Source organism: Periophthalmus magnuspinnatus, chromosome 18, assembly GCF_009829125.3.
Source record: "Periophthalmus magnuspinnatus isolate fPerMag1 chromosome 18, fPerMag1.2.pri, whole genome shotgun sequence".
Taxonomy (NCBI): Eukaryota; Metazoa; Chordata; class Actinopteri; order Gobiiformes; family Gobiidae; genus Periophthalmus; species Periophthalmus magnuspinnatus.
In genome coordinates this window covers 21,404,296-21,428,340 of record NC_047143.1, presented here as the reverse complement: position 1 = coordinate 21,428,340, position 24,045 = coordinate 21,404,296, and the positions used below count along the sequence as shown (strand labels likewise).

Sequence of the window (24,045 nt, the reverse complement as noted above, 5' to 3'; positions counted from 1 at the left end):
CAATCAAGTTTCAATCACGTGTTTGTTCTTGCTAATATGTTCACAAGAGAACATTTAACATATGTGTTATCTTTTGCCTCCCTGGTACAGTATGGAAAAGTGCTACAGTACAGTGACCCCTCGGTGATTTTCGTGTTCCTGCTGGTCTTCTGCCTGGCCACCATCACCGAGTGTTTCTTGATTAGCGTCTTCTTCTCCAAAGCTAACCTAGCCGCAGCTTGTGGAGGCCTCATATACTTCCTGCTCTACCTGCCTCACATGCTGTGCTACACCTGGAGAGATGTGATCGTCTTCCGCACCAAGATACTGGCGGTAAGTGTTTTATTCATTTTAATTTCAACTCTTGAGGTCAAAATATCAAAAGCTTTTATTGCCCGATCATTAGAAAGTGCACTGTTAGCATGGTACCTGTTTTTAGCATCAGCGTGATGGCACAACTCTGTCCTCTGGAAGTTACGAAACACGCTTATAAACTAATTGCAGTGAATAGGATGCTCAGAATGCAACAAGGTACATGTGTAACTGCAAACTAGTTTTTCACGTTTTTTATAATGGTAAAAATCAAGCACAGCGCCTTTAATTGGGTTGAAATATATGAGTGGCGCAGAGACGTGTACCTTAAAGGACACCTAAGCAGCGAGGGGCTTTGGGGGTTTGTGGTCTCCTTTAAAGGATAAAGATAAATAGTGTAGCATTGCTCAACTCTCAGTACAGCCTTTCTATGTGACCTTTAGAGCGCCGCTGCTATCATTTGTCCTCGAGCTGTCCTGTTCTCTGACAAAGACGCACAAAATCTCCAATCTTTGTTGTTCGGTGTCCGACTGCAGCTTACCCAGAATCCCAATCAGCTCATTTTTTATTTATTTTTTTTGTGAACAAAGACAAGACTGTATGAGGTCAGGTAAAGTCATCTGATCTCCAAAACAAAAGATAAGAAGTTGGGGCGCTGCGTCGCACATTTATTATTAGAAAAAGCTATAGTGTCCTTCATTGGAACACGGGGTCTATATAGAAATATATTTTTGAACACAATCTCACCTGAAGTGCTGTGAATAAGCAAAATATGTAAAACAAATTTGATTATGTTTTGAAGCGTGTTTGGCAGTTAATTAAAATTATACTTTGAATTGAAAAGATGCACGATGTAACTCTTCTGGTGTATGCTCCATGGAGATGATTTTGCTTTACCAAGAATGTTCTACAGTATTACATTCAACTTATCTAAATCTCCATGGAGACAAGCAGGTGACACCTCCACCTAAAGTCACAGCTCAGATACATGGAGAGACAAGCCAGCTTACGATAAAAATGCATATTTTCAATACATAAAGAATATGGAGTGATGGAAGGTCAGAGTGTTTTGTTCACTGATCCCAAGGTTGGTGGTTCTTATCCCGCTCTCAACATAAACATCAATGGTAGAGCTGTAAGACCCACTGAATCATAGGTTGGCAGGTCCCACAGATGAATGCTGTCATTGTGTCCTTGGGCAAGACACTTAACCCACTTCGCCATGAGTGTCTGGGAACACTGGTGTAAGAATGTGTATGTGAATGGGTTAATTTATGTAAAGCGCTTTAAGGGGAAAAGCTATATAAAAATTTGACTATTTACAATTTACATCTAAACCAGGGGTGTCAAACACATTTTCACTGAGGGCCACATCAACAAAAAACAACTGTTTCTGTTTTTATTACTTATTCAAGTAACAAATATTGCCTATGCGTTTGCCTGGATGTAAAAATATGGCTGTGAAACTGTGTATTTCCTGATAAAATTGATATTTTAAGACCATCGTGCCTGTTACTTTACTCTGTCGAGGGCCACATAAAATGATGTGGAGGGCCACGTTTGGCCTGCGGGCCTTGAGTTTGACACATGTGCTCTAAACTAATGGTCCATGGTGACAAGGTAGTTCCCCCCCCCCCTTCGGAAAAGTGACATAGTGCTTACCTTTAAAGTCATTCACTGTCACATTCATATGAGCAAAGGATGATTAAGTGTTTTGCCCTAGCACACAACGGCAGCTATTGAACCACCAACCTTCCTGTTCGGAGGCAAAGTGTTTACTAACCCAGCTGTGGCCGTTCCATATTAAGCATGCTTTCTAATAATGCCCAGCTCTAGTGCCAGTAATATTTTGACTTGACAGCACTAACTTTTTCAGAGCCGATTTTGCCTTTGAAAGTTCACTTAAAAATAAACCTCATTTTCTTCCCTGCGCAGGTTTAAAGCATTTTACATCTAAAGCAGGCCAGGCCTTATTTAATCTTTGGTGCCACTGCTCGCTTCTCCCTTGGCACTTTAGGTTTTATTCCGGCGTTCCCCTTAGATGGATAGCCCTCCAGCCTTCTAATTAGCATGAGCAATGTTCTTGTGACCAAACCACTATCCTCTTCATCCCTCCTCTTTATCAGATGTGCTTGTGTAAAGATTTTTTCCCTTTTTGTTCTCTTTCTCCCAGCTAAGAGTCCAACTACATTGTGCCCAAGCATACAAATTCTCCAAAGATCGGCTCATTTCTAAAATCCAGGCCCGTCACTATAATTACTCTATCGACTTATCCTTCAATATATGACAAATGGAACAATTAGCAGCGCTGTACTTGATCTTTACTGTCTTAAAAAAGTGAAAAACAAAACTAGTTCATTTTATACTGTTTGCAATGGTCGAAAGTTATTCCTCACTTATCTTACGCATTCAGAACATCGTAATTATTCAAAGCAATGAGTTCAAAAGCACATTTTTACAACTCTCAGACCATTGTGGAGTTTTGTTGTGATGGTAAAGTTAACAACGACTAGCATGCTAACACACACTTCCTAATTATCAGACAATAAAATGCTAATGCTTTTCTAATTAGATGAACGCAGCAGACTTATTTGACCTCGAGAATCGACTATACAATATACCTGTACTGGGGCAAGACACATTTGGCTGAAATATATGAGAAAAATGCGGGTACAGAGCATTTAAAGAGCTCATATTACACTATTTTCTGATCAGATGTTGTTTCCTCATCAAAAACATACCTGAAGTTGTGTTTTGTTTCATTCACACAGGTTTAACACTTAAATCCTGCATATTTAGGCTGAGTTCTTCTTCTATCAAACAGGAAACACTCTGTTCCACCTTGTGATGTCATGTGGTAATGCAGGAAGTGCTCAATACACCTATAATCATATATCAATCATGTGGATGATTTCTGCTCAGGAATTGCCAATCTCTACTAAACAAAAGGTAAAAGGTAGCTATTAACTTGAAAACTACCACTATGTGACATCACAAGGTGGAACAGAGCATTTTGAGCTTCAGGGATGTAGACAGACCGATAATAAAGGGTTACTCAAACAAGTGTGAATGAAGCAAAACACAACTCCAGGTATGTTTTTGATGAGGTAACAGCATTATAACATGGTTTAAAGCTCACAAGAGTCAATTTCGTGTGATATGGGATGTTTAATATTTGGGGGACTGGAGATTTTTTGAACTTTTTGGTAATTTTTTCTGTACTACTATAAGATTTGAGCTGTAGAGGGTTGGATAAATAACTTATAACGTAATATTTCACATTTATAGTTTAGTTTCAGTCATTTATGGTCTCTTTCTTGTGAGAAAATGTATCGCACTTCAAATTTTGTTTCTGTGACAGGCCTATTTAAAAGAACATTTTCTAATTGCGACTGTGTTGCCAATGGCATAGCAACACACATTACATCAAATTGACAAGTTCTTTTAGCACAAACCATATTAGGACTATTTGTCATTTTGCAACTTTGAATTCAAGCTGGAGACAGGTCCTTTACATTCTGAAATTAATTTTGAAATTCATAAAAAATGACCTTTCAATGAGTGAACTTTTCAAAGATTGCTTTAGCCAAATTAGTGACACGTGACCTACAGTGTACAAAGGGGTTTTGTCCATATCTTTTCTTAGTATTTGACATTTTCAGATTGGAATAATAATTGCTTCAAAACCAAGAAAGATGGCCTATTACACTTGAAATCACACTTGGAGTAAAACGTCAAGACTGCACTGTGATCAGTGTCTTTTTAATAGCCTCCTTTGTCCGCCCCCAGTCGAAATAGTCACTGATAGTATGTTGTTGAGTTCAATACTGGCTTGTTTTTTGAGCACCTCCCAAACATCTTTTCCTTTTTCTCCCAATCCACCCAAGTCTGTTGTGTTTTTAGCCTTTCATCCAGAGTTCAAGGATGGGTGCCCATTTTGTCCCATTCTGTCTCCAAATGTCCCTCCTCGTCTCCGCTGATTGCTTGACATTAGCCAGGCAGCGCTACATCAGACAGGAAGTAGTGGCCTGGATTGTGCTCTTCTGTCACTGTCAGAGATGGAAAGAGCGCTGGAAATGTCTACTTCAGTAAAAGTTCGGTTACTTGGCTAAAAATGTACTCAATTACAAGTACAAGTACCACTGCCAAAAGTCAACTTAAAGGCGCTGTACCTGATTTTTACTGCCTTCAAATAGTGAACGACACGAAGAGTTCTTTTTGAATGGTTTGCAGAGGTCCAAATATATTCCTCACTTACTTTATGCTTTCCTAGCCACGTAATCATTCACCACGATGAGTTGAAGCAATACTTTCAGAGGCCGGAGACATCAGTATAATGCGAACAACAACTAGCATGCTAACAGTGCATTCAGATCCAGACAGTAGACCACGATCTCATTTCTACCTTCAAAATGGCTTATATCTGTGCTGAGATAAAATAAGTTTTGCTCAACTATAGAGAAAAAAGTACAGTACAGCCATTTTAAGTATGAAGTACACATTTAATAGTTACATTTTAATGCAAATCTAGTAGCAAGTTTAGCTGGTTAACTCTCAAGAGCAGCAGAATATTCGCTTGGGCTTCTCTGTCAAGGTTCGTCAAATGATTGTGGTTGACTTAAAGCGGTGTGAGCCAATGAGGCGTGAGGAAGCAGCTGGCAGCCAACATGGCGGTGGAGTGATAGTCAGTGGCAGGCAGATGATGTTTAGTGTCATTTGTGATTTCATGTCGAATAAGCCCTTCAACAGATCTCCATGGGCAGAGCACTATTATTCTTAATTACTTGTCTTATGTTTATCGTTGTTATCAAAAAAATACTAGGCTTGCGAAGACATTGGTTCATATTTGGTGCATGAAAGCCAAATGACTCACGTTGCTTCTCTCAGTCGTCGGTAGATGGGCAAAGGTAGCAACTTCAGCCCTGATAATTCAATAAAGAAACAAATTAATCAATGATTTAGCATCTGAAAAATGTGAAAAACAACTTGTTCGTTTTAAAGAGCGGTCCAAATGTATTGTTCACTTACCTAATGCAGTCTGAGCATCCTAATTATTCACTTTTATTAGTTAGTTTATAAGTGCATTTCACAACTTTCAGAAGCCAGAGTGGAGCTGTTATGGTCATGCTAACAACAACTAGCATGCTAACATTGCACTTCCATATTCTCAGACAATAAAAACGCTTTGTAATTAGATTCAGACAGGACACAGAGTCATTTTGACCCCAAGAGCGCCTTTTACACTATATCTGTACTGGAGCAAAACAAATTGTGCTCAACTACATGGAAAAAATAATCTGCTAGAGTGACTTTAATGTCAAATGTGTGTTTATTCCCAGAGTCTGTTGTCATGCGTCGCCTTTGGATATGGATGTGAGAACATTTCTAAGTACGAAGAACAGGGGATCGGCATTCAGTGGAACAACATTTACGTCAGTCCAGAAAAAGGGGAGCGCTATAGCTTCATCGTGTCTATTGTGATGATGCTGGTCGACTCACTGCTGCACTGGCTGCTCACCTGGTACATCGAGAACGTATTTCCAGGTTTGGACTTTTTCTTGATGATTTTTACTGTACAATTTGATTCAAATGTGTTTCAGTTCTAGACATATTTGGGATTTTACTTGCTGTAAGTCAAAGATAGTGAGTGGGAATAGCATAGAAATTAGAGGTGAGCAATCCACTGGACACTCAGCCTATTCATAACTATGATTTATTTCATTATAACCAAATACTGCAATAAAAAGCACAAAAAGAGCTGAAAAAAAAAAAAGTCATGAAACGTTTCGAGTATTTTTTCTGGCATTGGACTGGCATTATAAAAAATATTAACATTATTTTTTCTGTTGCTTTCAGGACAATATGGCATCCCAAAGCCGTGGTACTTCCCATTCACCTCGTCTTACTGGTGCGGGGGGAACGCCGCGTCTGCCAGTGACCTCAGTGCATTCAAGGACTGCAGTGAACACAATGGTAAAGAGGGCTGTTATTTCAATTCTCACCTTCTTGTATTTGTTAGTTTGTTGTAACAGACTACAGGGAGTTTGCGGTTCAAAAAAACATCTGCAACCTAATTGGGATGGGTCACAAGTGAACATTAGCGCCTGCTTTTTCACATTGGGTGATAATAGAGCTGGAGCCATTAGAGGAAAACTATTTACAATTAACATTCAAGGGAGATGCTCAAGCTTATTTTAAAGTGACAGAAGCACCTGCATGGCACACAGTCTGTCTGAGTGTAATAGCATAACTTCTTAACAAAAAGTTATTCAAAATATTGCGAAGTTGGAAACTCCCTTGACATATACTTGATAATATATGCTCAATTGGTGGTAACTGAATGGGGCTCATGATTTAATCTAAAAAAAACAAACTATGTTACTGGCCAGGCGTGTAAAACATCCATAGAGATACTTCAGCATAATGAAAGTAAACAAAAGAGGTATGGAACATGTTTGGTGACTGCTGGGAAATATATTTATCTCATTAGTGACCAAAGACTTGTGAATGAACGCTCACTTTAGAAGCTTGTATCTTAACGTCTCTCTCATCTCTGCATTTCGTTATGATATAATTAATTATTTATGAATGAGTAACTTTAGCAGTAAATTTGGTAGATTCATTCATGCATGTTATTAGCACTAGAGCAACAGTTTGGGTCTTAAAAAATACACTTCATACATCTACAGTTCATACATCAGTTTATTCATTGCTCTTGCTCAAGGACACAACAACAGTATGCTCTGATTATTACTTTCTCCCACCCTACTGCCACCTTTCGCTATCAATGTTGTCCTTAAGTATGTCCTACACGCAAACATACTCAATCTTATCTTTTTCCCAGAGTACCTCGAGAAACCACCTCCCAACGTGAACGCCGGTGTATCCGTCCGGAATCTGGTCAAAATCTACAAGACGGGAAAAAAACTAGCTGTGGACGGTCTGAGCGTGGACTTCTATGAAAATCAGATCACGTCTTTTCTCGGCCACAACGGAGCAGGCAAAACCACCACCATGTATGTACTGTTATCTGCCTCCGCCATGCTGAGCCACTTACCCGAGCCTCTCCTGGTCTAGTACTTGTCTATGCCTGATATAGTCATGATTCAGTATCGGTCAAGTCCTGCTTTAGTCTCAGCCTTGTTCTGGTTTAGTCCTGGTTTGTTCTTGATCTAGTTTTTTGTCCTGGTTTGTTCTTGGTCTAGTTTTGGTTTAGTCCTTGTATATTCATGGTCAATCCTGATCTAATCCTGCTTTAGTCCAGGTTTAGTCCTGGTTTTGTCCTGCAGTCTCGGCCTAGTTCTGATTTAGTCCTGGTCTTATCCTGCGTTTTTCCCTGAAATTTTGGTCTAGTTCTGGTTTTGTCCTGGGTTAGTCCTAGTTTAGTCCAGGTTGAGTCGTTCTTTAGTCCTAGATTAGTCCTGGATTAGTCCTGGTTAAGTCTTGGCCTTGTTCTGATTTAGTCCTGGTTTGTTCTTGATCTAGTTTTGGTTTAGTCCTTGTTTTGTCATGGTCAATCCTGATCTAATTCTGCTTTAGTCCGGGTTTAGTCCTGTTTTTTTTCCTGCAGTCTCGACCTAGTTCTGATTTAGTCCTGGTCTTATCCTGCTTTTTTCCCCTGAAATTTTGATCTAGTTCTGGTTTTGTCCTGGTTTAGTCCTGATTTAGTCCTAGTTTAGTCCCTGTTTAATCCTGGTTGAGTCGTTCTTTAGTCCTAGTTTAGTCCTGGTTGAGTTGTTCTTTAGTCCTAGATTAGTCCTGGATTAATCCTGGTTTAGTCTCGGCCTTGTTCTGTTTTAGTCCTGGTTTGTTCTTGGCCTAGTTTTAGTTTAGCCCTCGTTTTGTCATGGTCAATCCTGATCTAACCCTGCTTTAGTCCAGGTTTAGTCCTGGTTTAGTCCTGCAGTCCTGGATTAGTCGTAGTTTAGTCCTGATTTAGTCCAAGTTTAGTCCTGGTTTAGTCATTCTTTAGTCCTAGATTAGTCCTGGATTAGACTTGGATTAGTCCTGGTTTAGTCTTGGCCTTGTTCTGGTTTAGTCCTGGTTTGTTCTTGGTCTAGTTTTAGTTTAGTCCTTATTTTGTCGTGGTCAACCCTGATCTAATCCTGCTTTAGTCCAGGTTTAGTCCTCGTTTAGTCCTGCAGTCCTGGATTAGTCCTAGTTTAGTCCTGATTTAGTCCTAGTTTAGTCCTGGTTTAGTCGTTCTTTAGTCCTAGATTAGTCCTGGATTAGTCCCAGTCTAGTTCAGGTTTAGTCCTGCTTTAGTCTTGGTGGATAAGGAATACAATTTCGGTTTACAGTGTATGTAATTTCACCAGCACAAACTAATCTAAGATGTACACAATACCAACTGCACAGAGTCCATATTAATTCAGAGGTCATTGCTTTCAAAGACTGACTTCTTTAAAAAGGACATTTATCACATAGAGTCAGCTGGTGGGGCTATACTGGAGTTATCTAATTGCTGTTTAAAAAAGGGGGAAGTTGGTAGAAAGGTTTTAAGGTTCAGGGGATGACAAGAAATAAATGAAACCCACTGGCCTGGATAGAACGAGCAGGGGAGAGGTAGCGGTGCGAGACTAAGGGCCCGAGGGGAGCGCAGAGTAACTGTAACAAAACATAACGGAGCACAACAAATGGGGAGGGCAGAGATAGGAGTCCATGCTCCATATGCAAAGGTGGAGTGTAGCTAAATACTTTTACATTTGAACTGGAGACAAATTAGATCTTAAAGGTTCTATATTATGCAAAATTTGCTCTTGTGAGCTTTAAACCACATTAGAGTGTTTTTACCTCATCAAAATCATACCTGGATTTGTGTTTTGTTTAATTCACACATGTTTGAATAACCTTTTATTATTAGTCTGCCTACATCTCCAAAGCTCAAAATGCTCTGTTCCACCTTGTGATGTCATGTAGTAGTAGTTTTTAAGTTAACAGCTCCTTTTATCTTTTGTTCAGTAAATACCGACAGTTCTAGAGCTGAAAATGTCCAGATGTTTCTAGTGAAGCTGTATGGAGTTTAAAAACACACTTCCTGTATAACCACATGGCATCACAAGGAGGAACAGAGTGTTTTTAGTTTGAGAGAAGAACACAGCTTAATATGCAGGGTTTGTGTGTTAAACATGTAAATGAAACAAAACACAACTCCAGGTATGTTTTTGATGTGGAAACAACATTAGAACATAGATCAGAAAAGACAATAATATGGGTCCTTTAATTGGTGGGACTTAAAAATAAGTTTAATAATTTATTAATTAAATGTATTAGTTATTAATTGAGTTTGGAGTTTTTTTTCTAACTGAGGGGATTACACAATATACAAGACTACATGTTAAAAGAAATCACTGTGATTTAATGTTGAAATTGGCATTATTTTGTCTTTCTTTCTTCTTTCTTTATCTTATTTATTCAAGGGAACCCAATGAGAGCACTCTCATTGGGTTCATCTTTGTCATGGGTGCTCTGTTTATAATACAATGCAAGCAGAAAAACAAAGAAAACAAGCAAGTGAACAAGTCCATATAAAACATTAAAATGGTGTGTGTTTGTTATCAGTTTATTAAATTGCAATTAAATCACCAACATATCCAGTTTTGCCTTTCCTTGGAGTGTATTCCATTTTTGTGAAACAAAACAGCTAAAAGCACTCTGTCCTGTCTCAGTTCTTAGTGCAGCTAATTCTTAGCCTTGTGCTGTCATGTGATCTGGTATTCTTGCAGTTTTTGAAGTAGTCCCTTATAGATAAATTTCATACATTTATATGCATCATCTGCATATAAAAATATATGGCTTCACCTTAAACTGTAATCAATGCAATTAATACAAATTGTAAAAAGTAGTAGGCCCAAAATTGAGCCTTGGGGCATTCCTTTAGTTCTACTCCTTTAGAAGTTAGAAAATTGGATTTAAACTCATCGACTACTACTGCTTGGGTTCTGTTTCAAAGATAATTTAGGAATCATTTACATGCAGCATTGTCAAATCCCGTCTGCTTCAGACACTTCAAGATGACTTCAGTGATCCACTGAATCAAAAGCTTTAGTCAAATCAATAAACAGAGATACACAATCTTGTTTGTCATCAAGGGCTATGAAAATGTCATTTAAAACTTGTGTGGTTGCAGTGACAGTACTATGCCCTTTTCAGAAACACAATTGATAAGACTTCAAAATGGAACATTTATTCCAATAAATTGTGTCTTGATTTACAAATAACTCTTCTAAACTTTTGCACGACAAAATCATTTAGATTTACATTTTTAGTTGTTCTACCTTTATGTAAAGGCAAAACCAGTGCCATTTTCCATAATTCTGGTATACCTTCCATTTGAATTGATAAATTAAATATATGTAAAAGAGGTTGAATTAAATACGGGGCGGCTAGTAACAGAAGTTTTGGATCAAGGTCATCAGCTCCCATGGACTTTTTGGGTCTGTGGAGCGGAGAGCGTTTAACACCTTCATGTAAGTGAAAGGTCTTAAAGAGAAAATCTGACAGCTGTGTACCAGAGGTTCAAATTCAGCATAATCAAGATCAGAAGGATCACCATTATTATCCAAAATGTCACATGCAGAGATAAAATGCCTATTAAAACCATTGCGTATTTCCTCTTTAAAGTTTACTATAGTTGAATCTAATAAAATACCGGTTGGTAATGTATGAATACAAGGTCCTGAGAACATTGCTGGATTTCTGTGACTCTTTATCAATGCAGACATGAAGTAAGAAGTTTTTGCCTTTCTAACTGCTGATAGACATTAGACATCTCTTTTTTTGCGAAAAAAAAATGCCCTATCCCAGTCTGACCTAGTTCCTTGTGCAGTTTTCCAGGCAGCTTTTCTTTCTCTAATTAAACTTGCAATTTCTCTGATGGACCAAGGATTGTTAGTTTTTCATTCAAATTTTTCTTAAATAAAGAGTGTATTTTATTTTCATTGTAGAATTGGTTATTGAGTCTATTCCTTCATAGTAAAAGAAAAATATCCAATTTGTCAACTGGACGTTTCGCTGGTCATCCAGGCACTTCTTCAGAAACTTCAAACAGAAATTGTAAACAATAGGTATTTTTTGCTTCAGTGTAGCTAACTCCTCCCTTCAGACAGATATAAGGCAGTGTCCAGCAGTAATCTGACCGGAACTGAAGAAGCAGCTTGAATGAGCAGCTAAACGTCTTCACTCCTACAACTTTGTCCAGTTGACATATTGGCTCAGACCTGGACGACTGAGGGATTACACAGGCAATACTATAGCACAAAATTTAATTCTGTCAACTGGACAAAAGTTTTAGAGTGAAGACATTTTGCCGCTCATCCAAGTGTCTTCTTTAGTCCTGGTCTGATTGTTGGTGGACAACACTACTATATAGAAACAACTGCCTGGGAACAATTTTGGTCCAGATGCATCATTAAATGAGAACCATGTGGACACTTTCACTTTTCAATTTTCACTTCTAAGGTCATTTTCCTGTAGTTTGGCCGTCGTAAAACAGCATTCGCTCCTAGAGCGGTGCACTTGGGTCGGTGTGAACTGAACAGTCACATTCTGATCTGGATTAAAACCCCACCCATAAGTTTTTTGATCAGCTGATAGAATCCTGCTTGACTCATGTTGCGTGAATGATGGGGTGAATGATGCACAGTGTATGTGAACAAGGCCAACTCAAAAATAAAGTAAAGAGAACTAAATCAACTGCGCACTGGGGTCGGTCCACAGAGCCACTAATGTGTGAAAACGACTTCAGTCTGTCATGGTTCAGCATGTCAGAAAGGACTAAGTGGGTGGGACTAACAGTTCAAATTGAAACTTATGATTGAAAACTCATTAAGTTGAAATAGCAAAAAACATGAATCACATTGTATCAAACATAATTTGAAGTGATACTGTGTTGAAGGTAATTTAGAATTCAACATTAACATTCAACATTATTTTGACGCTTTAAACTGAAGTTTGAAATGTTCAGTTTGACAGCTGTGATGATAACATTCTCTTTTTGAGCTTTTGATTAGTGACAATCAGTATATAAGAACATGTCAGTGTGAACACATTGTTGTGAAGAACTGCACCCACTTTGGTAAAATGAATTGAACAACTTTGCAAATCCCTTACCAGTGTCATTTTTTTGGTTTGCTTTTGAAGGTCGATTTTGACAGGACTGTTCCCTCCGACTTCTGGCACTGCGCTCATCAACGGCTATGACATCCATTCCGACATGGACACAATCCGTAAATATTTGGGAATGTGCCCGCAACACAATGTCCTCTTCAACGAGTGAGTCCTTTTGTCTAGTCCTGCCTTAAAGCTGCACTGTGTATTTATTTTTTATTAAAATAAATTCTGTTGGAAGGTCTGCAACCTGTATGTCTCCATGGAAATGTTACTGTTTTCCTGTATTTTAATGTTCAACAGTATGTTTTTCACTGTATTTTGAGCAACAACTCAAATAAATATAAAATAGCTCAGTTTAATGCCATACTGTGGAAAATGAATATCTCCAGTGAGACAATGAGTGGATATCCCACCAGAAAGGTTACAAAATGAATCTTTAAATTTTCACATCTCATTATTTCACATTTCTGCTTACAGTACGCAGACACTCTTAAAGATAAAATACAATATACATACATTTAATGCCATACAGTGGAACATTCCTACTGATACGAGAACAGATACAGATACAGATTTTTGAGTTTTGAGTTTATTAAGATCCATAATGAGGTTTGGGAGTTGGCTTATATTCACCATCAACACCATCATCATTAACCTCCCCTTGTTTCAAATTTACTCACCCACTCCAAAGTAAAAGCTCACAATAGCTCCATTTCGCAACTATTTCATTTCACCTCTACGTCCTCTTTATTTGTCTGCCTCCCCAAACTGATTACCTGCAGCTCGACACTAGTCCTACATCATAATTACACACAAGCACCCGCAGATTACTTCCATTAATTTTAATTCCCCGACAGTGAAGGCATCTGAATTAGGAAGGGTTAAACACAGGGTCCTCCGATAATATTAACGCTTTGACAAATATGAGGAGGAAAAAACACACACTTAAAAGGCTGTCTTTTATTTATAGTTTAATCTTTTCCTCAAATTATTAATTAGAACAAAAAGGTAAACTGCAAGTGTTATTTAAGTGTGGCTAGAAGTGGGCGATGATGGAAGAATTTCAATGTTCTTTTGCTTAAGTGAAATTATGAATATCGGAACAAAAAAATATACTTTAAGAGTAAAAAGTATTTTGTGCAGATTTTGAGATCTAATAAAGCTTCAAATATAGTGATTTTGATAACGATTTGTGCCGAAATTTTATAGAAATTAGCTGAAATGATGTTTTTATTCTGTTTTCATTCGTTTATTTTGTAATTGTTGCTCAAAGTATGTGTTAAAATATACCGCTCAGCCTTTTCAGCAGGTCTCAAACTGTCATACAAAAAAATACTTTTATCTTTCAGTCCTGTTCAACAATGTAATGGAGCAGAAAGTACAGACACCTGCTCTCAGATGAAGTGAAGTAAATGTAAAAAGTACCTAAAAATTGTACTTAATTTGACTTCGCTGCTGGTAAATTGCAGTTGTAGGATCAAAACGTTCCCAAAAATCAAAAATCGTATCAACATGCATTTTTATCAAGTGTGCCAACTATTAATGTCACTTATTTTAGATCATGTTACGGTAGTATTTCCTATTGATACAGGAGATATTTTGTGCTAGACTCCACACTACATACGAAATAGTTCACATTGTTATAAACATATACATGCATATCCAAAGAACTGCTTAAAAATTAGACAAAAATAAGCGTATACTCAAAAAACTGTATGTGTAGCAGCTTTCTAACTTGTAGCTATTATAAACGACATTTAGCCAAACACAGTGCAATTAACAATTATTCAAATAAAAATGTCTTGTGCCTCCATCGCCTTAAGTATTTGTCAGTCAGGACTTCATAATTGTGTCTGTAATGTTATTTTTCATTCCATTCCAGGCTAACGGTGGAAGAACACATTTACTTTTACGCACGTCTGAAGGGACGCAGCAAAAAAGAGTTGAAGGTGGAGATGGAGCAGATGATCAATGATGTTGGGTTACCGCACAAGAGGAAGGAGCTGGCCAAGAACCTGTCTGGTATGTTTTGATACTATTGGAATACTGACGGAGTAGTGGGAGAAATATTTGTGCAAGTAAATGAAAATGGAAAAAAGGTAAAGTGCGAATATAGCATTTTAAAATCAATAAAACATGACTAAATATGTTATGTGTTAGCAGTTAATACCCCATAGAAGTAAACTATTATTCACAATGATGACTTTCTAAGTGCTTTTCCAGAATCCAGAGTTAAAATTTGCCATCAAGGTAATGCTAACAGCAACTAGCATGCAAACCACTTCCTGATTCTCGGACAATAAAACACTTTATAATTTAATGCAGACTGCACACTGTTTATACGATATATCTGTACTTGTGCAAGACATTTTTTGCTCAAATACATGGTGGTAAAAAAATGGGTACAAGCCCTTTAAGGCAACGTATTTCGAGCCTATGTCTAGTCCTGTTTAAAGAGGCACTATGTAACTTTTGTGTTGGGAGGTCCACCACCTGCTTGGAGATGTTATTGATTTGCCAAGATGTGAATATCATGTTTGAATGTTTGAATCTCCATGGAGACAAGCGAGTAGTCCCACCAAAACTTTCATAGTATTCCTCCAAAATGAGACTTTGGTGTTGGTTTATGTTCAAAAACACTGGAAAAATGGTACTTTAATACAATGGAACTTTATAAAATGAATATAAACAGTTACAATTATCACCCTTAGTTTGTGCACCTGCGTTGCCAATATCTAAACCAGGAGTCTCCAACCTTCTTCTGGTGAGCAATCTTTACGAATTGAAAATACCAGAGAGCTACTAATGTTAGCAGTCGCAAAAAAAAAAAAAAACTGAGTATAAGAGCCACGGTAAGCCTTAGATGGGGTACACTTAGATGGCTATAAAATATAAACCATTATCCATTCATTAGTATCAAAATGAAGCAGTTACAATGGTAATAGGCATTTAAGTCATCAAATTTACTTATTCAGCACAATGAGTATAATTTATAAATCCCCTGGCGAGCTACTTTTGCTACTTGGAAAGAAGTGGAAGGAAGACCCTTGACCTAAACAAATGCATTATGTTCTTGTTTACTTTTCACAGTGCTTTTACACAGATTACTTAGTTAGCCTTAAAGAGCAGAATTCGCTGAGCGCCTGGGCACAGAGACATGCCCTGTACCTGCGTCGAAGCTTGTAAGTCATTGTCTGCGGGCCGTGAGCAAGTCCTGGTTGATAAATTGTCCCCGGTCATTGGCTGCTTGGGCGCAAAATCACTGAAATATGACTTTCAAGGTTGATCTATGCTGACATTTCCACTACATTAGCACTACATCAGATGCATTCTGAAGATCGTGTGCAATCAATCATTTTAGATCACAGACTATAAGAAACATGGCCACACATTTTAGCACTGTTATAGTAAAAGTGCTTTAAAATATCATCACTGTGTTAAAGGCGCAGTTTGTAACTTTTCTGGTATAGGTCTGTCAGCTGCTTTGAGATGTGGTTGGTTTGTCTGGGACGTTCCACAGTATGGCATTACACAGGTGTTTTATTGCTGAAAACAAATACCTTGAAAAACGTGTTAGCTGAGCGACAGTAGCTCAGTTGGTAGAGTGTTAGTCCATTTATCCGAAGGTTGGCGGTTTGATTCCAGCTCCCACAGATGAATGCTGTTGTTGTGTCCTTGGGCAAGACACTTAACCCACCTCGCCCCAGTGTCTGTGTACACTGGTGTATGAATGTGTGTGTAAATTTGTGAGTGGTTCCTTGATGTAAAGTGCTTTGAGTGCCTTGAATGTGGAAAAGCGCTCTATAAAAATGTCACCATGTACGATTTACCTCTCCACATGCCTAACTGGACCTGGTTGTCTCCATGGAGATACCACAGATGTGTTGAATGAGACAATTCCAAGCAAGTGCATTCTCCGTCAAAAAAGTTACCCATTACAAAGGTATATATCTGCTTGTCCATTCTTTGCTTAGAATGTCTCACAATATGGTATTAAACTTATCTACATAGAGACTAGCAGGTGATGCTAACAGTTCAGATCTGTAACTTCAGTAATTTAATGCCATACTGTGTTTAATGCCATACTGTAGAACATTCCATTCAAAGCAATAGAGAAATTGAGAAAGTAGCAGACCCCCCCTACCAGAAAAGTTATTTTATATTGCACCTTTAAGTAAATGTGGGCAGATGGTGGAATTTTAAAACCAGACAAGCATCTATCTTACATCAGCTCTCTTTTTGTCACCACAGCACCAACACTCACTCAGATGGTATTTTCCAGGTGGCATGCAGAGGAAGCTGTCCGTTGCCATAGCGTTTGTTGGAGGCTCCAGAATAGTCATCCTGGATGAGCCGACAGCTGGAGTGGACCCGTACGCCAGAAGAGGAATTTGGGAACTACTCCTTAAGTATAAAGAAGGTACGAAATAACTACAGTAGACACCACATGATGCTGATAGGCTTTGATGGTTTTAGTGTGGCCAGAAATGTTATAATCTTTTTACAATTGAAACATGACATGATATTTGTTGGCAATGTAATCTGGACTACTGTCTCCTTGTGGGTCTTCTGTAAATGAGAGTGAGTGGTAGAAGAATTAATACATTTGGTTACTTAAGTAAAAGTTAGACACCACAGCAAAAAATACGCAAGTGAAAGTAAAAGTGTCACATGAAAAAATCTCCCTAAGTAAAAGTCTTAATAATAATAATAATAATACATTTTATTTGAAAGCGCCTTTCAGGACACTCAAGGACACTGTACAAGACAAAGTTAAAAACACATATTTACAGATAAAACAGAGATACAAAACTGGATGATGGTGAGAGTGACTGATTATGTGGTGTAGGATTGATTGAGGATTGGTGTAGGTCTTAAAGTACATGTTTAAAAATGTACTTAAATATTAAAAAGTAGTACTTTGCACAGATTTTGAGATCTAATAAGACTTCAATTATATATATTATATTTTTATTTGCTCAAACATCAGCCTTTTCAGCAGGTCTCAAACCATAATTAAAAAATACTATTACTTTCAGTCCAATAAAAAATGTAGTGGAGTAAAAAGTACAGATACCTAAAATGTGCACTTAAGCATGACACTTTACTACTTTTACTTATCTTCCACCACTGGGCATTACAATACAAAGACCAGTATCGATATAGGTAAAATAGGTAAAATTTCACATTTTACCTGTGAATATGAGATTTTTTAAATAAATTTCACCCAATAAAATTGGGTAACACTTTAAAATACGGTCCGGGACTTACCAGTACTTACGGTGGTAGTTAGTAGATACTTGACTGGTAGTTACGGTGGTACTTACAGTGGTAGTTTGTGGTACTTACAGTGGTACCTATAGTGGTACTTACAGTGGTACTTACAGTGGTAGTTTGTGGTACTTACAGCGGTACTTATAGTGGTACTTACAGTGGTACTTACAGTGGTACTTACAGTGGTACTTATAGTGGTACCAGAAGTGATACTTAGACTAATAACTACTGGTACTAGTACTGGTACTTACTGCAAAATCATATGAAGTGAATGGTATTAAAGAATATGGTGTTATTAGGCATATGAATCTTTGATTTCATTATAAGTTCATAGAAAATACACAAGACAAAACACTGTGAAAACACAAACACTTTATTATGACAAATTTCACATTAATACGACAATCAGATTTAAAAGAAATTTCCAATAATGACAATAACAAATAAATGACACGTTTTAAATGAACATGACAGTGATACATACTGTAAAATATCAATACTTTAACTGCTATTTTAAAGCGAGACATTATGGTACTTGCACTATTAATTACTGGTACTTACTGTAGTTTATACTGGTAATTACTAGTACTTTCCGTGGTACTTACTGCTGTATGTTCTGGTAATTACCATAGTAACTATTATGGTAATTACCAGTACATACAGCAGTAAGTACCACGGAAAGTACTAGTAATTACCAGTATAAATAGTATTACTAGTACTTTCCGTGGTACTTACTGCTGTATGTACTGGTAATTACCATAGTAACTATTATGGTAATTACCAGTACATACAGCAGTAAGTACCACGGAAAGTACTAGTAATTACCAGTATAAACTACAGTAAGTACCAGTAATTAATAGTGCAAGTACCATAATGTCTCGCTTTAAAATAGCAGTTAAAGTATTGATATTTTACAGTATGTATCACTGTCATGTTCATTTAAAACGTGTCATTTATTTGTTATTGTCATTATTGGAAATTTCTTTTAAATCTGATTGTCGTATTAATGTGAAATTTGTCATAATAAAGTGTTTGTGTTTTCACAGTGTTTTGTCTTGTGTATTTTCTATGAACTTATAATGAAATCAAAGATTCATATGCCTAATAACACCATATTCTTTAATACCATTCACTTCATATGATTTTGCAGTAAGTACCAGTACTAGTACCAGTAGTTATTAGTCTAAGTATCACTTCTGGTACCACTATAAGTACCACTGTAAGTACCACTGTAAGTACCACTGTAAGTACCACTATAAGTACCGCTGTAAGTACCACAAACTACCACTGTAAGTACCACTATAAGTACCACTGTAAGTATCACTATAAGTACCACTGTAAGTACCACAAACTACCACTGTAAGTACCACCGTAACTACCAGTCAAGTATCTACTAACTACCACCGTAAGTCCCGGACCGTATTTTAAAGTGTTACCTAAAATTGGTTGTTCATTAAAAACACACATTTTTAACATTTCCTGTGTCAGTTTATGGTCATGACGCCACTTCTCAGAGGCATGTATTGGAGTCTGTATATAGCTCAGAATACAATTAATCGACTACTAAACTAGTAGTTGACAATTATTTCAATAACTGGTTAGTTGTGAGTAATTGATTAACTTGCACCTTCAAGGCACTCAAAGCCTTTACATCACCCATTCACACACATATTCATATGACAGTGTATGCAGACACTTGGGGCAAGGCAGGTTACGGGTTTTGTCTCAGGATACAACAACAGTATTCATTTGTGTGAACTGGAATCGCACTGGCAACCTGTGGGGCAGCCTTCAGATCAGTGGACAAAACACTCTACCAACTGAGATACTGTCCCTCCTTTTATATCGGACAATTTATATCAGACCATAGTAGTGGATCTACTGGCATTACATCTTGCCATTTCACACCGAACTGCACAGACATACTTTTCAACATGTGTAATGAAAGTCTATCTCTTACCCGTGAACAGAACAGCTGAGACAACTCCTTCCCACAGTCTTTTTTAATTGTATCACCTCCCCTGTCACTTCACGGCCCTAAAGACTTCCATGGCGACTGCTAGTTTTAAGCAGGCCGCGCACATGCTAGGAACACATTCTCTCAGTCTAAATGTTTAATGTGCATTGAGTGACACCTCGCCCTGGCTGTGTCATTAGCTTCTCACCGTCTAATCAAGTCCTTTCACTGCGACTGGGAGCTGCAGATAACTGGCTTATAATGAGAACACCCACATTGTGCTGCTTGAACGACTAGTGTTTTGTGCTTCTCCGCGCGTATTTGTACCACAGTGTTAGCGAGGTTTGTCATTAAGCAAGAGAGAAGAAAAGCCGGTGGATTTATACGAAGGGCTACGCTTCTTGTGGTTAGTCAGAAGCAATTAAATTTCAGGATTCACAGGCGGTTGGGGCTGCGAGACGAGCATAAGTGGGTGTTGTTTTGATTCACTTATGTATTTGGCTGCTGTTCAGTTGTGCTCAAGGTAACATGAACAGAATGTGCACTGATCGAAGTGATGAAAGCTGATGTGAACATATTGGATGAATGATCGTAAGTGCGGAGTCCTAGTCGTTGTAGTAAAGGTGCCTTTTTCGATCTTATGCGTAACTTTGCTGGTAGAGGGTTCACCACCTGTTTGTTTCCATGGTGATGCCTGGGCTATTTTGCAGTATGCCAATAAACATCTCGTATCCATGAAGCAGGAAACAATACCAGGCCAAGTTACAGGTCAGATCAACGGAGAGGTGAATATATTTTTTAAATTATCTAATGTATCCTTTTTACCAGACAGGTCCCGCTCTACCATCTGACTGACAGTAGCTGAGTTGGTAGAGAGCGTTTGGTCTGACATCATTGGTAGAGCAGTCAGCTTTACTTACTCATAGGTTGGCGGCGCGATTCTAGCTCCCACAAATGAATGCGGTCCTTTTGTCCTTGGGCAAGACACTTAACTGCATACACCGGTGTATGAATGTGTGTGTGAATGGGTGAGTGGTTCCTTGATGTAAAGCGCTTTGAGTGTCTTGAAAGTGGAAAAACACTATGTAAAAATGTGACCATTCAGCATCTCCTCTTCCAGGGAGCCCCAGTCTTAAAATCACTGTGGAACATTCTAGTCAAAAAGTTGCACCATGCACCTTCAGTAAAAACCTTAAATATATGTGTTACAACCCAGCTTGTGTGGGGAAGAGAAGTAACAAAAAGAAAACCAAAGTGGAAAAGTAAGGGTAAACTAAACAAAAAGGAACTAAACATATATAAACAAAGGGTTCCTTGCAAAGATTTAAACCAAAAAACAAAATAACAAAATCTTACAAACAGAGAAACACAGTCAGTACTGACAATCGAAGAGTCTCATAAAACAAAGCCACTACCCCCGTAGTGACTGAACCAAAGAGACCACACACACAAAGGCATACTGGCCACTCCAGACCAGCAGCCCCGAGCAGGTGTCCCCAATCTTCTTAAATAGGGTGGGAGGTGGCTGAAGGTGGGTGAGGCTGAAGACTGTCCTCCAATCATGGCTCAGGGATCCAGCAGCCATGTTTTAAAGGAGAAAAAACAAGATGACTTGGGAACACACAGACAAATACAAACAACAAAAGAACTTAAGACCCAGGGCCATAACAATATGAATTCAATAGAGAAGTTCTCTTGAATCAAAAAGTCAGATTTATTGAATCAATTGTGTACAATTGTCAAAGAGCTTTTGTCCCTGATAGTGTCGTCTCATCCTCAGCCGATAAATGAACAGTGTATTTATACCATCAAAATAATCGTACCAGTCTTAATCTAGTCTAAGTGACCTCAGGCTGCTGGACACATCGTCTTGTACGCTAACAAACAAGAGATATACCCATGCGTAACAACAGATAGTATCACAAAAATTAGGTCAAAGAGATAGATGACTATACATATGAATACAAGTAAAGATTTAATTACCATTCTCAGAGTGTAGGAGAGAGTGTATTTGTCTTTAATATAGCTAGTGCCAAAACCATAAAACACTCCAATTTTAGAAGCGGACAAGAATCAACCACGGTGTATTATTTATTAGAGGTAACAATAATAGAGCACACTTTTATTTTATCACACATTATCCATCCATCCATCCATTTTCTTCCGCTTATCCGGAGCCGGGTCGCGGGGGCAGCAGTCTAAGCAGGGACTCCCAGACTTCCCTCACCCCGGACACGTCCTCCAGCTCCTCCGGTGGGACCCCAAGGCGTTCCCAGGCCAGCCGAGAGACATAGTCCCTCCAGCGTGTCCTGGGTCTTCCCCGGGGCCTCCTCCCGGTGGGACATGCCCAGAACACCTCCCTAGGGAGGCGTCCAGGAGGCATCCTGAGCAGATGCCCGAGCCACCTCAACTGGTTCCTCTCAACGTGTAGGAGCAGCAGCTCTACTCCGAGCTCCTCCCGTGTGACCGAGCTCCTCACCCTATCCCTAAGGGTGCGCCCGGCCACTCTGCGGAGGAAGCCCATTTCAGCCGCTTGTATCCGCGATCTTGTCCTTTCGGTCATTACCCAGAGCTCATGACCATAGGTGAGGGTAGGAACGTAGATTGACCGGTAAATAGAGAGCTTCGCCTTCCGGCTCAGCTCCTTCTTTACCACAACGGACCGATACAGCGACCGCATCACTGCAGACGCTGCACCGATCCGCCTGTCAATCTCCCGCTCCATCCTTCCCTCACTCGTGAACAAGACCCCGAGATACTTGAACTCCTCCACTTGGGGCAGAGACTCACCACCCACCCGGAGAGAGCAAACCACCTTTTTCCGGTCGAGAACCATGGCCTCGGATTTGGAGGAGCTGATTCTCATCCCAGCCACTTCACACTCGGCTGCAAACCGCCCCAGTGCCTGCTGCAGGTCCTGGCTCGAAGAAGCCATCAGGACAACATCATCCGCAAACAGCAGAGATGAAATCCTGTGGTTCCCAAACCAGGCCCCCTCCGGCCCCTGGCTGCGCCTAGAAATTCTGTCCATAAATATAATGAACAGAATCGGTGACAAAGGGCAGCCCTGGCGGAGTCCAACATGCACCGGGAACAGGTCTGACTTACTGCCGGCAATGCGAACACAGCTCCTGCTCCGGTCATACAGGGACCGGACAGCCCTTAGCAAAGAGCCCCGGACCCCATACTCCCAGAGCACCCCCCAAAGGGCACCACGAGGGACACGGTCGAATGCCTTCTCCAGATCCACAAAACACATGTGGACTGGTTGGGCATACTCCCATGAGCCCTCGAGGACCCGATGAAGAGTATAGAGCTGGTCCAGTGTTCCACGACCAGGACGAAAACCACACTGCTCCTCCTGGATCCGAGGTTCGACTATCGGTCGGATTCTCCTCTCCAGTACCCTGGAATAGACCTTACCGGGAAGGCTGAGGAGTGTGATTCCCCTGTAATTGGAACACACCCTCCGGTCCCCCTTCTTATACAGAGGGACCACCACCCCGGTCTGCCATTCCACAGGTATTGTCCCCGACCGCCACGCGATGTTGCAGAGATGTGTCAGCCAAGACAGTCCCACAACATCCAGAGACTTGAGGTACTCAGGACGGATCTTGTCCACCCCCGGAGCCTTGCCACCGAGGAGCTTGCCAACCACCTCAGTGACTTCAGCCAGGGTGATGGACGAGTCCGCATCTGGGTCCCCAGTTTCTGCTTCCTCCTCGGAAGACGTGACAGTGGGATTGAGGAGATCCTCAAAGTATTCCTTCCACCGCCCGACAACACACATTAGTCATACATAAACTTATTTTTTTTTACCATGCGTGGTCAGAGCTCATGTCTGGCATCTGGTTCCAATAGCACAATAATCCCGGGAAGTAAAAACATTCCCCAAGTTTGCGATCAGGATTTAATTAGTAGTTAAGAGTCTGAATAATATAAAACTGCTACTTCAAGTGGCTGTAAACTACATATCAACAGACCCTTTTAGCTTCTGTATACCACAAAGTACATCCGATGCTGCTGTTTCAGTCATTACTAACAGAGTGAATTGAAACTGTCCCTTGCATAAATTATTGAGTTAAAGTTGTTGTCTTTAGGTATCATATATAATTCATTGGTTAAGATATTACAAATGAAAGGGCCCATATAAGGCTGTTTTCTGATATATTATAATGTTGTTTTCTCATCAAAAACATACCTGGAGTCATGTTTTATTTCTTTCAAATTTATTTAACACATAAGCCCTGCATATTTAAGCGAAGTTCTTCTCTCAAACTGAAAACACTCAGTTCTGCTTTGTGATGTCATGGGGTAATACAGGAAGTGCTACACTGCGTTTTTTAACTCCATACACCTTCACTAGACTCGTTTGCATGTGGACTTGCCAATCTCTCCTGAACAATGGGTAA

At 39.3% G+C, this 24,045-nt stretch overlaps 1 protein-coding gene across 1 annotated transcript in view; it reads left to right on the top strand.

The window, feature by feature from the left end:
• LOC117385948 (phospholipid-transporting ATPase ABCA1-like) overlaps positions 1-24,045 on the top strand; it is a 260,381-nt gene that overhangs the window by 75,455 nt on the left and 160,881 nt on the right. Inside the window, exons 16-22 of the mRNA XM_055229034.1 lie at positions 91-312; positions 5,631-5,835; positions 6,148-6,264; positions 7,136-7,307; positions 12,433-12,564; positions 14,285-14,424; positions 16,685-16,822. Of these exons, the coding sequence (XP_055085009.1) occupies positions 91-312; positions 5,631-5,835; positions 6,148-6,264; positions 7,136-7,307; positions 12,433-12,564; positions 14,285-14,424; positions 16,685-16,822 (1,126 nt within the window). The remainder of the gene's footprint in view (positions 1-90; positions 313-5,630; positions 5,836-6,147; positions 6,265-7,135; positions 7,308-12,432; positions 12,565-14,284; positions 14,425-16,684; positions 16,823-24,045) is intronic.